The following is a 16231-nucleotide window of genomic DNA, read 5'->3' as shown; positions in this document are numbered from 1 at the left end:
TAGGCGTGTCTCAGATGTTTCAGTTGTGTCTCAGATGTTTTAGGCGTGTCTCAGGTGTGTCTCAGATGTTTCAGGTGTGTCTCAGCTGTGTCTCAGATGTTTCAGGTGTGTCTCAGCTGTGTCTCAGTTGTGTCTCAGGTGTGTCTATGGTGTTTCAGTTGTGTCTCAGATGTTTCAGGTGTGTCTCAAGAATCTCGGTTATTTCAGGTGTGTCTATGGTGTCTCAGTTGTGTCTCAGATATTTTAGGCGTGTCTCAGTTGTTTCTGGTGTCTCAGATGTTTCAGGTGTGTCTATGGTGTCTCAGTTGTGTCTCAGATATTTTAGGCGTGTCTCAGTTGTTTCTGGTGTCTCAGATGTTTCAGGTGTGTCTCAGATGTCTCAGTTGTGTCTCAGGTGTGTCTCAGATGTTTCAGGTGTGTCTCAGATGTCTCAGGCGTGTCTCAGTTGTTTCAGGTGTGTCAGGTGTCTCAGTTGTGTCTCAGGTGTGTCTCAGATGTTTCAGGTGTGTCTCAGATGTCTCAGGTGTGTCTCAGATGTTTCAGGTGTGTCTCAGATTTTTCAGCTATGTCAGGTGTCTCCGATGTGTCTCAGGTGTGTCACAGATGTTTCAGGTGTGTCTCAGATGTCTCAGTTGTGACTCAGATGTTTCAGGTGTGTCTCAGGTGTGTCTCAGATGTTTCAGGTGTGTCAGGTGTCTCAGTTGTGTCTCAGGTGTGTCTCCGATGTTTCAGCTGTGTCAGGTGTCTCCGATGTGTCTCAGGTGTGTCACAGATGTTTCAGGTGTGTCTCAGATGTCTCAGTTGTGTCTCAGGTGTCTCTCAGGTGTGTCTCAGATGTCTCAGTTGTATCTCAGGTGTGTCTCAGATGTTTCAGGTGTGTCTCAGGTGTCTCAGTTGTTTCTCAGTTGTGTCTCAGTTGTCTCTCAGGTGTGTCTCAGATGTCTCAGTTGTGTCTCAGATGTTTCAGTTGTGTCTCAGGTGTCCCAGATGTGTCTCAGATGTCTCAGGTGTGTCTCAGATGTTTCAGGTGTGTCAGTGTCTCAGTTGTGTCTCAGATGTTTCAGGTGTGTCTCAGGTGTCTCAGTTGTGTCTCAGTTGTGTCTCAGATGTCTCAGTTGTGTCTCAGATGTTTCAGGTGTGTCTCAGATGTCTCAGATGTGTCTCAGTTGTGTCTCAGATGTCTTAGTTGTGTCTCAGTTGTGTCTCAGATGTTTCAGGTGTGTCTCAGATGTCTCAGGTGTGTCTCAGTTGTGTCTCAGATGTCTCAGTTGTGTCTCAGGTGTCTCTCAGTTGTGTCTCAGATGTCTCAGGTGTCTCAGTTGTTTCTCAGTTGTGTCTCAGTTGTCTCTCAGGTGTGTCTCAGATGTCTCAGTTGTGTCTCAGGTGTCTCTCAGTTGTGTCTCAGATGTCTCAGTTGTGTCTCAGATGTTTCAGTTGTGTCTCAGGTGTGTCAGATGTTTCAGGTGTCCCAGATGTGTCTCAGGTGTGTCACAGATGTTTCAGGTGTGTCTCAGATGTCTCAGTTGTGTCTCAGGTGTCTCTCAGTTGTGTCTCAGTTGTCTCTCAGGTGTGTCTCAGATGTCTCAGTTGTGTCTCAGATGTTTCAGTTGTGTCTCAGGTGTGTCAGCTGTGTCAGGTGTCTCCGATGTGTCTCAGGTGTGTCACAGATGTTTCAGGTGTGTCTCAGATGTCTCAGTTGTGTCTCAGGTGTCTCTCAGTTGTGTCTCAGATGTCTCAGTTGTATCTCAGGTGTGTCTCAGGTGTCTCAGTTGTTTCTCAGTTGTGTCTCAGTTGTCTCTCAGGTGTGTCTCAGATGTCTCAGTTGTGTCTCAGGTGTCTCTCAGTTGTGTCTCAGATGTCTCAGTTGTGTCTCAGATGTTTCAGTTGTGTCTCAGGTGTGTCAGATGTTTCAGGTGTCCCAGATGTGTCTCAGGTGTGTCACAGATGTTTCAGGTGTGTCTCAGATGTCTCAGTTGTGTCTCAGGTGTCTCTCAGTTGTGTCTCAGTTGTCTCTCAGGTGTGTCTCAGATGTCTCAGTTGTGTCTCAGATGTTTCAGTTGTGTCTCAGGTGTGTCAGCTGTGTCAGGTGTCTCCGATGTGTCTCAGGTGTGTCACAGATGTTTCAGGTGTGTCTCAGATGTCTCAGTTGTGTCTCAGGTGTCTCTCAGTTGTGTCTCAGATGTCTCAGTTGTATCTCAGGTGTGTCTCAGTGTGTCTCAGTTGTCTCTCAGGTGTGTCTCAGATGTCTCAGTTGTGTCTCAGATGTTTCAGTTGTGTCTCAGGTGTGTCAGATGTTTCAGGTGTCCCAGATGTGTCTCAGGTGTGTCTCAGGTGTGTCTCAGATGTTTCAGGTGTGTCAGTGTCTCAGTTGTGTCTCAGATGTTTCAGGTGTGTCTCAGGTGTCTCAGTTGTGTCTCAGTTGTGTCTCAGATGTCTCAGTTGTGTCTTAGTTGTGTCTCAGATGTTTCAGTTGTGTCTCAGGTGTCTCAGATGTGTCTCAGATGTCTCAGTTGTGTCTCAGGTGTGTCTCAGATGTTTCAGGTGTGTCTCAGATGTCTCAGGTGTGTCTCAGGTGTGTCTCAGATGTGTCTCAGATGTTTCAGGTGTGTCTCAGATTTCTCAGGTGTGTCTCAGATGTTTCAGGTGTGTCAGTGTCTCAGTTGTGTCTCAGATGTCTCAGGTGTGTCTCAGATGTTTTAGGTGTCTCAGTTGTGTCTCAGATGTCTCAGGTATGTCTCAGTTGTGTCTCAGATGTTTCAGATGTGTCTCAGATGTCTCAGGTGTGTCTCAGATGTTTCAGGTGTGTCTCAGATGTCTCAGGTGTGTCTCAGTTGTGTCTCAGATGTTTCAGGTGTGTCTCAGATGTCTCAGGTGTGTCTCAGGTGTGTCTCAGATGTCTCAGGTGTGTCTCAGATGTCTCAGGTGTGTCTCAGATGTTTCAGGTGTGTCTCAGATGTCTCAGGTGTGTCTCAGATGTTTCAGGTGTGTCTCAGATGTCTCAGGTGTGTCTCAGGTGTCTCAGATGTTTCAGGTGTGTCTCAGGTGTCTCAGATGTTTCAGTTGTGTCTCAGGTGTCTCAGATGTGTCTCAGTTGTGTCTCAGATGTCTCAGGTGTGTCTCAGATGTTTCAGGTGTGTCTCAGGTGTCTCAGATGTGTCTCAGTTGTGTCTCAGGTGTCTCAGATGTGTCTCAGTTGTGTCTCAGGCGACCCGTCCTGTGAGTCTCACCATGCTGTAGAGCGGTGTGGTGTTGATCAGCAGCTGCAGCAGTATCTTGGACAGTTCCTGCAGGTCTCGGAGCAGCTTCTGGATCTGAACCGGCAGCTCTCTGATCTGACGTACGGGCTGCAGCTCAGCCAACATGGCGGCTTGACCTCTGACCCTGTCCAGGGTCAGCTCCCTGAGACTCTCTGCCTGGTACACCAGCACCATCAGGAGGCTCTGCAGGTACTGCAGCAGCTTACCGACCAGCTCCAGGACCTGACCCAGACCCACCTGCAGGGAACAGACAGCATCAGCAGCTCACATACAGCTAGGGCCAGAGCGAGGCCCCTTGAGGTCCCTGAGGTCCCTGAGGTCCCTGAGGTCCCTGGCAGAATCTGATCCTGCATGTGATTCTCAGGAAACTGCCAGTTTTTAGCAGCTTAATGTTGTGATGAGAAAACGCTGAACACTCAGTAAAAAACCCAAAGAACTAACCTGAACTTACAACAACAGGAAACACCTTCATCGATTAAAGTCACATTTAAATGTCAGTTTCCTTCTCGTGAACAGAACCACTGACTCAACGTCTGCTAAGTAGCTTTGACCATTTCACGCAGTCTAAATCAGCAGGTGGGCTTTTCTGCCGTGTCACGGAAGTAGAGCTGAAAAGCTTTCCATGAGTCTGACCACTTGGAGGACTGACGTTGAAGTGAGTAAGATGGTTTTGTCAGTTAGATTCACAGAAAACAGTTAGTGTTCCCCTGGGGGGTTTAATCTCTCTGACGCTTCAGCTTGATTTAATCTTTACAGCGCCAATTCATAACAGAAGTCATCGCAGGGCACTTTTCATGTAGAGCAGGTCCAGACCGTATCTTATCTTATCAAAGATCTCAGAGTATGAAATCCGTCCTCACTGCCTAAAAACTTTCTAACTTGTGAAATGACTCCTCGCTGTGCTGTTTGTCAAAGCTCCAGACTGTGAGCAGCTGCAGGAGACTGATCACTGGGAGCTGATTTAAAGGTTTTGGCCAAAATGAACAGATAAAATTGTGTGAGAGCATCTAGCGTCTCGTACGTAAACTCCCCCTCACAGTGACGGGGAAAGGCGACCTGATTCTGTCACTCCTCAGATAACATTTATTCATTTCCCTTCCAAACCACTTATAAAGTTAAGCTGCACATCAGGCAATATGTGACACTATTAAAGTCACTGTCTGCCGTCTGTCACACAGCTTTAAATTGCACGTACATGTAATGGTATTATCTGCCCGGTGTGCTTCTTGCAGCCTGATCATGAGATTCAGCCTATTTATTTATTTTAGCAGATATAATCTAGAAAGCTTAGTTACCTGCACATTTCACTTTTGTCCTTGGAACTGCAAACTGTCAGAGGACTACAGCACTGTGGTTGACCTGAGATCAGCTCTGGCTTTAGTCTGAACTTAACGTCTGAACACAGGGTCGGGACTTTTCATGAGAATCTGATCAGTAGTTTTTGTCAAAGAGGAAGATTTTAAGCCTCACAACAGAATTTAAGATTCATGAACATGGAGGAACAACATGAATCAATCAGAGAGAGAAACATGTGAAACATATCTGATCAGAGATCAGCGTGAGAGCTGCTGTTAGATTCAGGGTCTCGTTGTTGTGGTCGGTTTCTCTCAGAGAATAGAAACTGAAGCTTCTCCCGGGAAACTCTGCGGACTCTCAGCAGGTATTTGGGTCAGACAGCAGGTGTGACCTCTGACCTCCAAACAGCCAGAACAACACGTGAGGATAGCGGATCTGTCCCAGCACAGTGACGGGCCTAACGAGGCTGCTGATTGGCTCCTAAAACACTGAGTCAGCAGACGGCAGCGACCAGCTGTTCTTAATTATCGTCACAGAATGCACTTTATGAACGTGATCGTGACTTTAGGTTCTACAGGAGCCAAAAACAGCCAAAGAACAAAGACTCATTTCAACAGAATCGTTTTGTGAATCCGGTCCGGACCATCGACAAGATCTCGCTGGTTTCCATCTAATTGAGTCTGAGATTGTGTTTTATAAAGTAAGACAGTTTAATCTCTCCACAGAGCTGCAGCAGCTCGTTACAGCCACGAACAGCAGGTTGTTGTTTTCAGTCGACCTACAGAAATATCTCTGAATCAGCACGGCAAACGTTTCACAGTGAAGACAACATGAACATTGCATTAACACACAGTGGTGGTATAGTATATTTACTCAAGTACTGTACTTAAGTACAAATTAGAGATACTTTACTTTACTTGAGTATTTTCTTTCCGTGACACTTTCTCCTTCTGCTCCGTCTCTGAGGGAGATGTTCTACTTTTTGCTTCACTACATTTATCTGACAGCTTCAGTTCCTTTACAAAGTCAGAGTTTTACCAGCAGTGGATGAAGTATTCAGATCATTTACTTCAGTAAAAGTACTAATAATAAACTGTAAAAATGCTCTGTTACAAGTAAAAGACCTGCTTTGAAATGTTCCTGCTGTAGTTGCTGAGGTTGAACTGATCTGTTTCAGACTGCAGCTGATGATTCTTTTCATTCTGGATCAATCAGCTGATTATTTTCTCCATTAATGGATTGTGAAATGAAAACAGTGAGAAATGTTGTCCCAGTTTCTCAGAGTGACTCCTTCACACTGTTTGTTCTGTCAGTTTAACCCTCAAAATGATTCAAAACATATTAAAATAATCATAATGAAAAAAGAAAAGCAGCAGATCTTCACCTCAAATGTGTTACATATATTCTGATGTATAATAGTACACCAGGGGACATTTTACATGTAATACTTTAAGTAACATTTTAAACGCTGTACTTTTACTTGTAACAGAGTATTTTTACAGCAAGGTATTAGTACTTTTACTGAAGGATCCGAATGCTTCGTCCACCTCTGGTGACATGATGTTACAACATGAAGAGACACGTCCAGTGTCCAGCAGCATGGTGAGTTCGTGTTCGAGCACGAGGAGCCTGAACTGTTATCGCTCCATCACTTCAGACGCTTCATGCAGCACGTAGGCAGAGTTCAGCCGTCTGCAGAGGAAACAGATCCGTTTATCTGTAATGGAGCTCATTTTCTCTGAAGTCTGTCTGCTGCCACGTCCACATTCACCGACCAGGAGGCTCAGAGTGTCCACGACACAGATGTTTAGGGCCAGACATCGTTTCCTCGTGCACTCATGACATTTTTGGATAATTTGCTTCCATAAAATGTCAAAACAGAAGACACCAAAACAAACATTTAGGTGTTTATTTAACTGCAGTTTGTCTCTGTGTGTCTGCAGATTTCTCCTAAATTCACCAGAAGATCGCATTAGATTCTCCCTCATTTGCATATTTAAACTGAACATTTCAGAAAACTTGTAATAAAAAAGTGTTTTGATGTGAGTGATCAACCTGAGAAGCTTGATGATGATCTGCTCACCTGCAGTGTTTTACTAAATGTTTAGAATTTTACAATATGCACATTAGTTTTTCCTCAAACTCTGAGCCTGAAATCTCCTCTTCAGCAGCTCTGACAGACTCCAGACTCTCCAGATTTATTCCTGACTATATTCTGAAGGTTTTTCCAGACGGGTTTGTTCATATATCATTTAAAGCCTGACTAGAGAACATTTTATTCCCCAAAGCAGGTCAGAAATATATTGTTTTTAAGCCTGTTACAGTATTTTCAGATTTATGAAAGGATAAAAAGAGATATCAAACTGATTCAGACTGACTCAGACTGATTCAGACTGACTCAAACTGACTCAGATTGATTCAGACTGACTCAGACTGATTCAGACTGACTCAAACTGACTCAGATTGATTCAGACTGACTCAGACTGATTCAGATTGATTCAGACTGACTCAGACTGATTCAGACTGACTCAGACTGACTCAGACTGATTCAGACTGACTCAAACTGACTTAGACTGATTCAGATTGATTCAGACTGACTCAGACTGATTCAGACTGACTCAAACTGACTCAGATTGATTCAGACTGACTCAGACTGATTCAGACTGATTCAGACTGACTCAGATTGATTCAGACTGACTCAAACTGACTTAGACTGATTCAGATTGATTCAGACTGACTCAGACTGATTCAGACTGACTCAAACTGACTCAGATTGATTCAGACTGACTCAGACTGACTCAGACTGATTCAGACTGACTCAAACTGACTCAGATTGATTCAGACTGACTCAGACTGATTCAGACTGACTCAGACTGACTCAGACTGACTCAGACTGACTCAGACTGACTCAGACTGACTCAGACTGACTCAGACTGACTCAGACTGACTCAGACTGATTCAGATTGATTCAGACTGACTCAGACTGATTCAGACTGACTCAAACTGACTCAGATTGATTCAGACTGACTCAGACTGACTCAGACTGATTCAGACTGACTCAAACTGACTCAGACTGATTCAGACTGACTCAAACTGACTCAGATTGATTCAGACTGACTCAGACTGATTCAGACTGATTCAGACTGATTCAGACTGACTCAGACTGATTCAGACTGATTCAGACTGACTTAGACTGATTCAGACTGATTCAGACTGACTCAGACTGATTCAGACTGATTCAGACTGACTTAGATTGATTCAGATTGATTCAGACTGACTCAGATTGATTCAGACTGACTCAAACTGACTTAGACTGGCTCAAACTGACTCAGACTGATTCAGATTGATTCAGACTGACTCAAACTGACTTAGACTGATTCAGACTGACTCAGATTGATTCAGACTGACTCAGATTGATTCAGACTGACTCAAACTGACTTAGACTGGCTCAAACTGACTCAGACTGATTCAGATTGATTCAGACTGACTCAGACTGATTCAGACTGACTCAAACTGACTTAGATTGATTCAGACTGACTCAGACTGATTCAGACTGACTCAAACTGACTTAGACTGGCTCAAACGGACGTGAAGCTAAAGCCTACCGATCACACAGATCAAGTGAACCAACGATTGATACAGAAGACAACGATATTAAGGATCAACACTGTTCCTGTACAGCTGGTCGGCCTCTGTTCATTATTACAGTCACTAAAAAGCAGAACAGCAGGACTTTATTATGTTACATTCAGTAGGAAGTTAACTAGCGTTAGCTAACTAACATTACATTAGGAACGATCCACAGCCAAAATTTTTCTGGATTTATTTTAGGTTTTGGAAAGATGCAAGATGCCCCAGGAACAGCGTTTGACCAGATCTTAGAAAAATACAGCCAAAAAAAGCTAGAAAACTTTTTGCATTAGAGTCAATGGAGCGCAGCCACATGTTTCTGACCTCAGTTGGTGAGGGTCCTGTGCTGTGATTGTAAAGCTATGTATTCGGGGCGTGGCTTAGTAAAGGGTCAATCACGTTGCCATGTCGGCAGTGTGGAAGCATTTTAAAGTGTTGACGTTTGCAGACGCTGTTGCCCTCTCAGGCCCCGGACCCCCCCACCATAGTCTCGTTACTCTAAGGATGAAAGAATTAGCTGCAATAAATTAGAATTAAATTATCAGCTCGCGTCACAATTAAACAGCCTAACTTTGAGGTTAACTTTGCTAAGAGGCCTGCTGGCTGCTGCTGAGGACAGATCAGACTCAGAGACGTGTGAGTCCGGTCACGTAGCCACACTGTCCTCTGGGAACAGCTGCTTCACATCTGTTTGTCTTCAGATTTTATCACGACTCAAATGACAGAAATGTTCCGAAACACTGAGTTTGTTTTAGAAACAGTTTAAAACATTCTGGGTTCTAACTGAAAGTAAAGGAGCAAGTTTATTTAGGAGTTTTTATCAAAAAATACACTTTATGGCCGAAAGTATGTGGACACTCCTGAGCTAATTCTTTTGTGAGGGGCTGTTGTGGTCTTTGTTAGGGGAAGTCTTAACGCTCCAGCAGATCATTTTAGACAATAGTTCTTCCAACAGTTTGTATTCAGCCTTTAACTGTTTCTGTTAGGAAGTGTCTCGTGCATTAAGCCGCTCCGTAAAGAAATGGTTATCCCAGTTTAACCCTCTTCAACCCCTTTGGGAGGAAGTAGAAGAGATCGTGAGCTGGACACTCTCGTCCATCATCAGAGTCTGCCCTCACAATTTTTTCTTCTGGATGAATGGGATAAAACAGGGAACCAATTACATATTCACGCCTATAGATCCAGAACGTGACGTCATAAAAGTCATGTGTAGGTGTCCCAGTACTTTTGTCCTATATAAAGTACCTCTGCTGCGTCTCTTTACCGCCCTCTGCTGCTTTTAAACATCAGGGATTTGTCTCTAACTGAAATGAGTGATCTGAGTTTCGTCTCACCGCGTACGCAGCGTCTCCCAGCGTCCTGGCGGCTTTCTGCAGCTGCTCCCTGACCTTCATCATGCGGTGATAAAGCAGCAGGCTGAGTCTCAGCAGGAGGCTGCGGACCCTGGTCCAGAGACTGGGCTCATCGTCCTCATCTTCATCCTCGTACTCCTGCACCATCATCTCCCACTCCCGACCTGACGGACGACAGCAGGGACAAAACACACTTTTCTCACTGAGTGTGAAGCGTCCTGGTGAATGTTTGCACCGATCTGTAACATGGTGATGAGCAGAGAGGTGAACGAGTCACTTCAACATGTCTGTTTAAGACATTTAACTTCTGCACCACCTCCCCAGCTCAGATCCCTCACCTTTTTATCACTTTGCAGTTCCCAAACCAAAGCAGGGGACATGCAAACACATTTCAGCACTGATAATAAATCACCAGGTGTCAGATGTTGAGGTGTTTATTGGTATTTACATAGGCCGAAATCATGAGGGGGTTTAATGGGGTCACGATATGAGACCTTCTCACCTCCAGGCGTTAGGAGCAGGATATGAGCGATCCAATCACTTTAGAGATCCTGAACTGATTTATAACATTAGAATATCTTAAATCATATACAGGAAAATTGTGTGAAGACGCCATGATGTTGATTTTTATGTCATGTCGACATCATCTATCCACTTTAACTTCTAACCTCCAGTGAACACCAGACAGGAGACCTCTCTGAATGATAAAAAGAGTCAGAGTCTCCTGGTGCCCCACCCCTGCTGATATCAATGAGATGATATAGATAATAGATAACATCAATCAGAGATAATATCAGAGATAATATTTAGAGAGAGATAACATGACATATATTGAGATAATATTAGTGATAATGTTGGAGAAAACATAATAGATAATATTAGAGATAGTGTAGAGATAATATGAGCTAGAGATAAAATTTGAAATAATGTAGATAATATGAGATATATTAGAAATAATGAGAGATACATTTAGAGATATTATAACTTAAATCAAAGATATATTAGAGATAATATTAGTGATAATATTTAAGATGATACAATAGATAATACATTACATCAATTAGAGATAATATTAGTGATAATGTTGGAGAAGAAGATAATATGAGATATATTAGAGATAATATTAGAGAGGTAACCATTTTCACAATAAAATGCCCTCTACGTTTATCAGATTATCTGATGTTTACAGCATCCACTGACTCAAAAGCTTGTGTCCTTCCTTCCTCCACCTCTCTGTACTCTGTGTTTCTGCTCATACTTTCTTAATAATCTAGATTTACAGACTCCTGAAAGCCTCGCTGTGGTCAGAACAATGAAAGCATCAGTTTTCTACCCTGATAGACCGTAAAGTAAAACAACAGAATACATAAAACAACATATTTTTGAGGTAAATGCTTTTTTGTTCTGCCTCCTTGAGCATCAGCCTGTGAACACCGCCCCCTGCTGGTTCACTTCAGAACATACAGCAACAGGCAGTAAGGATCAATGAAATGATCTAAAGCAGCTTTTGTTTGAGTTAAATTTTTTTAGAAACAAGTTCAACATTTGGTGGCGACATGTCGATGCTGTGTTCACCTTTTCTGCTGAAAACACAGTTTGCAAATAAATGTGATAAAAACTACAGTTCAGTCACATGATGCTTTTTAGTACCTGTACCTGACCACAGTTACCCAGAATGCCCGTACTGTACTCACGCATCGTGGGTGGGAGGGGCAGGTAGTAGACGGTGGCGTCCTCCAGACGACTCAGCACGTCATCCAGTCCTGTCGTCACAGCCTGGGCCACCTGAACATCCTGCAGCAGCTTGACGGCCAACAGACCGACATCAGACAGACGCTCCAGCAGATTCAGAGCGCTGTCCAAACCGTCCACCACCAACAGCTGCACGTCGTCCAGCGTCAGGAAGAGGGCGTCCTTCAGGTGACCCGCCACCTGAGGACGAGGGGACAACACCTGGTCAACAGGGACAGTCAATCAATTTTTTTAAGATTAACTGACTGAAATGCTCAAAAATTGATTCATCAGCTAATGGTTCCAGCTCCAATCTCTAATATTAGAGATAATATAAGATGATATGTTAAATCATGTCAAATAATTTCAAATGTATTAGAGATAAAACAAGAAACAATATTAGAGATAATGTTAGAGAAATTAGAATAGATCATTTCAGTATAATAAGACCAACTATCAGAAATAAAAAAGATATATTAGATATCTTAGACATTTTTTTTTTTAAATAGAGATAATTTTAGAGATAATGTGGGAGATAATATGATGGATAATGTCAGAAATGTACAATCAGAAATATATTAGAGATGATGAGACTGATGATATTTCATTAGAGATACAATTAGAGATAATATGACAGATAATATGACTAATATCAGAGATCATGTTGTAGATAATATTAAAGATTTAATTAGAGATGCAATTAGAGAGAATATAAGAGATAATGTTGGAGATAACAGAGATAGGTGTAGAGATTTTTAGGAGAGGTTTTGATTGAACTCTTGCCCTTTTCCTTATTGTTTTTGTTTATTTTATTTTTCATTTTCATGCTCTCCTTGTGTTTTTATTTTTAGCACCTGTTTTATCATGTAGCACTTTGGAATTTGCGTAAATATAAAGTGCATTACAAATTAAATGTATTATTATTATTAGATAATATTAGAGATCAAATTATAGATAATATCAGAGATAATGTTGGATATAATAGAGATACTTGTAGATGACATTAGAGATCAAATTAGAGATAATATAAGAGATAATGTTGGATATAATAGAGATAGTTGTAGATGACATTAGAGATCAAATTAGAGATAATATAAGAGATAATGTTAGAGATAATAGAGATAGTTGTAGATGACATTAGAGATAAAATTAGAAATAAAATAAGAGATAATGTTGGAGATAAAATGATAGTTGATGTATGGAGCAGATCAAACCTGGCCTGTTGATTGATTCAAGACGGGGAAGTTTCTCTCCAGACGGTCGAGACCAACCAGAGCAAAACTGTTGGCAATATCAACTGGTGAGGGTGGGGGTGGGGGGGTAGAGAGCGATAAATACAAATAAAAATATAAGTTAAGCGGAATCATCCGTTATCATTACTTCACCTAAACCACAAGAAAGTGACTAATATTATTAAAACCCCTAATATCCTGCTCATATAGTAAAATATTTCTGCAGCAGTATCACTAGTAGTAACAGCGGTAGTAGTATTAGTAGTAGTATTACTCTGCGGCTCCAGGCTCTGGAGGAGTGGGGTTGCTCTGCTTATGGCGACGTGGAAGACTCTGCTAACGCCGACCTCGGCCACTTCTCCCATCAGACCCAGCAGAGGGAAACGACCTTTGACCTCTGAGTACGCTGACGTCACCGACTGTAACGCCGAGCGAACCAGAGGCAGCTGGGACGCTCTCAGCACGGCGCTGGTCTGAAAACAGGGACACGGAAAACTGTGACATCATCGGCGTTTCTCCTCTGAGGTCTCAGGTTTCAGATGTTCTTCTACATGTCAACAAATGTTCAGACTCAAACAGCGACCCGTCTCTCAACAGTGTCTGACTTCCTGTCTGTGGCTCTCAGCTCCACGTCAGCCTTTAAAATCACCTCACAGGTATGTGGTTTCATTGGGAGCTGGGCTGTCCACATACTTTTGGCCACATAGTGTAAGAACGAACCTGAGAGGATGATGCAGGAAGTGAGAGAGGCAGCCGTTGTGAAACTCACCTCATGACTTTGCCGTTCAGACGTTTCTCCTTCTGCGAATCTGAGGACGAGGAACAGAGACGAGGTCAGAGACTCTCTCCACATGAGGCAGTCAGCTGCTCAGCCTCCACAAAGATGACCACTGTTGAGCTCCGACCAGCGTGGAAATCAGCTTCTCCCTGCGTGGAGGGGCGGCGCCGCCATTTTCTAACCCAGCCGTGGAATACAGAGCGGCTCCGACCGCCGACACAAAACACTCATTCAGTCTGATTCAGAACAAACTGTGAAGACCTGAGCTGATTTGTAAGTCTGAATGAGTGTCTGAGGGTTTGGACCGAACGTAAGAACGTCCTAAAGGAAAATATATTCCGCTCACTCCACTTTAAAACTTCAGTGTGTGTTCGGCCCTGAGAAAGCGTTCACACCCGCTGTTAAGATGTGATCTGGATCCTGGGTAAGTTATCAGGAGAAACACACGTTAATGCATGTTTGGGTTCTGAGCACACCCGGAGTCTGGATCTGAGGTAGCAGCCTACAGTAAGCTGCATCCACACACGACATAACTCAAAGCCAGAGAGAAACCTGAAGAGACGCGCCTCTCATGTCTGATTACAGGTCTGTTCTGGGCCATGAAAGCACCAAAAGAAGCAGGATTCAACAGAACTGTGTGAAAAATGAAAGCGATACGGCTGTGAAGTGAACGATAAACAGTAAGAAATGACTGAGAGCAGCTGTTCCTATACACCACCTGTCCAGAGAACACCCCCATGTTTGTAGTTCTTCTGTAAATCTAAGTAGTTCAAGTCAAGTGAAAACGTCACCAAAACAGACACAAATAAATTATAAAGTTTTGTTCATTATTTCACTGTAGGATCAACTGATGACCAGCTGCTCTGTCTGCCTTCATTAAGATTTTATATATAATATATAATATAGTACACATAAAACTCCTGAGGTGGATTAACAGGCTGTTTACAAGGTGTTTACTATAGAAATGTGATTAATTTCCTTCCGCTGCTGCAGAATAACCAAAGAAGACAAAGTTCAGGTCAGCAGAGTTAACAACTTCAAATTCTTCTGCAGCAGTGGAAGGAAAGGAAGTACTGAATGTATTATTTCAATGTAAACTACAAACATGGGGGTGCTCTTTAACACTTTAGCGTATGTCAACACAGAGCAGCTGACACAATCATTTTTTATGCGAAGAAAGAATATCATCATGTGTTCCATTTGCCGAATTTAGACGGTGTTTCACAGAGTTTACAAAGTTTCCCCTAAATCAACACCTCATTCATTTTTTAAAGGGAGTCTGGGGCAGATCTGCCGCCACCTCAAATTAATCACGTGCAGGTTTTGCTGCAGAGAGCAGTGATCAGTGACCCGTATTTATCAAGCTTCTCAGATTTGCTCATAAGAACGCTGCTAGGAACTGACTTAAGAGTAAAAAAATTCTTGGCTCAAAGCTTAAAAGTTACTTATCGAGCATCTCGGTCCTAATTTGAGCGACGTTCAGGACTAAATCTTAAGTGTCAGTCTGAGAGCTGATTCACGACTCTTTGCTGTGCCGCAAACAGGATTTTGGATGACGATGTAGACAAGGACCAATCACTGAAGAGAGTTCCTTTAAGAATATTCTCAGATAAATTCACATTGTATGGTGAAATTCCTCAGAGGACTTGATGAAAGGCGTGACAGTGTGTGGAGCTGTAATTGTTTCCATGACTATTCGGCTCATTGATGGTTGTAACGAGCCGTAGAGATGACGTCCCTCACCAACTCGCTGACAAAGATTATGCCTGTGCTGTCCGACCCCGTCTAATTAACTAATTAACTTAATTAACATTCTTCGTCTCCTGAAAGATTTGCCATCACATCCCCCTGCTGGCAGCTCCTGACCACTTGAGAGACCTCTGGAGCTTCTTAAATAACAGGGAGAGTGAAAATGTGTTACGACTGTATGTGTTTCTCTGCGCTTTCTCCATGTTTTCTGCCCTAGTTCTGCCTCTGAAGTACTTCAGCTGATTGCTGAACGAGGTCCACGTGGGCTTGGAAGGCGGTCTTTAAAAGCTCCTGTGCAAGCGTCAGAAAAGAGGCTTCTTGATTCGGCGCTGCTGGTCTTGCTGCCTTTTGGTGTTCTCAATTTATTGTCTTGTTATGTTAATAAATTCCCCTGATTTGGTTGTTTTGAAGGTGTTTGTGTTAAGTTTGGGTCAGTGTTGGGGTGTTCTTCGCCCCATGTTGCCACCAAAGGGTGGGGCGTAACAGAGTGTTTCTTAGCTTTAAGAAATTTAATAACTTGCTTTTATTCTTAAGTTTAAAAGTCGGAGTAAATGTCATGAATTCTCAGCAGGAAAGACTAAGATGGCACTTTGAGAAGCTTGATAAATACGGCAAAGTCGATCGTTTATTACCTGGATACAGATCAGGTTTTAACAGCGGCTAAAAATGTTCAATCAATGAAGACATAAACTTTCGCCTCTGATCACTGAAACTAAGTGCTGCCTACTGATGGAACTGCTAACAAGTCATGTGTTTAGACATTATTATGAAGTCTAGCAGGAAGTTTGACACACGTCACGCAGCCGTTAACCAGAAAAAAGCAGATCAGAGAAACATTTAATCAACAGACACTGTTTAAAACAGATGTGACCCTTCAGGTTTATGTTGCGACCCCCGTGGGGGTCCCAACCACATGTTGGGCTCCAGTGTTCTCTGTGATCAAAAACCATCAATAACTCAGGGTCATTTTTAAGGAGCCTCTGACGAAGATCGGGGCACGTTACCAACCTCCAAAATCAAAATGTACAAATACTAAATTAGATTTTGTTTATTTACACAACGATAAACTGCACGCCCAGAGGGCTGATGGGAAATCTCCTCCCAGTCTCACTGCTGCAGACAAAACAACTGACAGCTGAACATCAGCATCAATGAGTCACGTTTTAGGAGAGACAGGTTACACGTTAAAACACAAACAGTGAGACA

At 42.9% G+C, this 16231-nt stretch overlaps 1 protein-coding gene across 1 annotated transcript; it reads right to left on the bottom strand.

Annotated features, from left to right (window-relative positions):
* Positions 1–3200: 3200 nt before the first annotated feature.
* Positions 3201–13351, bottom strand: LOC123968642 (perilipin-2-like). Its single transcript, XM_046045507.1, has 6 exons — positions 13268–13351; positions 12773–12971; positions 12481–12563; positions 11230–11467; positions 9518–9699; positions 3201–3494 (listed from the first exon to the last, which is right to left on the bottom strand). The coding sequence occupies exons 1-6, from the start codon at positions 13349–13351 to the stop codon at positions 3201–3203; spliced, it is 1080 nt and encodes a 359-aa protein (XP_045901463.1).
* Between the last annotated feature and the right edge of the window lie 2880 nt (positions 13352–16231).

The sequence above is a fragment of the Micropterus dolomieu genome, linkage group LG03 (assembly GCF_021292245.1).
Source record: "Micropterus dolomieu isolate WLL.071019.BEF.003 ecotype Adirondacks linkage group LG03, ASM2129224v1, whole genome shotgun sequence".
NCBI classification, from domain to species: domain Eukaryota; kingdom Metazoa; phylum Chordata; class Actinopteri; order Centrarchiformes; family Centrarchidae; genus Micropterus; species Micropterus dolomieu.
This window is presented reverse-complemented; position numbering and strand designations above follow the sequence as displayed.

Excerpts from the sequence above, each read along its gene's own strand:
- LOC123968642 (XM_046045507.1), bottom strand. The coding sequence starts at position 13,351 with ATGTGGAGAGAGTCTCTGACCTCGTCTCTGTTCCTCGTCCTCAGATTC. Across the intron at positions 12,564-12,772 it reads CCAGAGCCTGGAGCCGCAGA|TTGATATTGCCAACAGTTTT; the intron begins GTAATACTACTA and ends CACCCTCACCAG. Across the intron at positions 3,495-9,517 it reads TGGGAGACGCTGCGTACGCG|GTGGGTCTGGGTCAGGTCCT; the intron begins GTGAGACGAAAC and ends TGTTCCCTGCAG.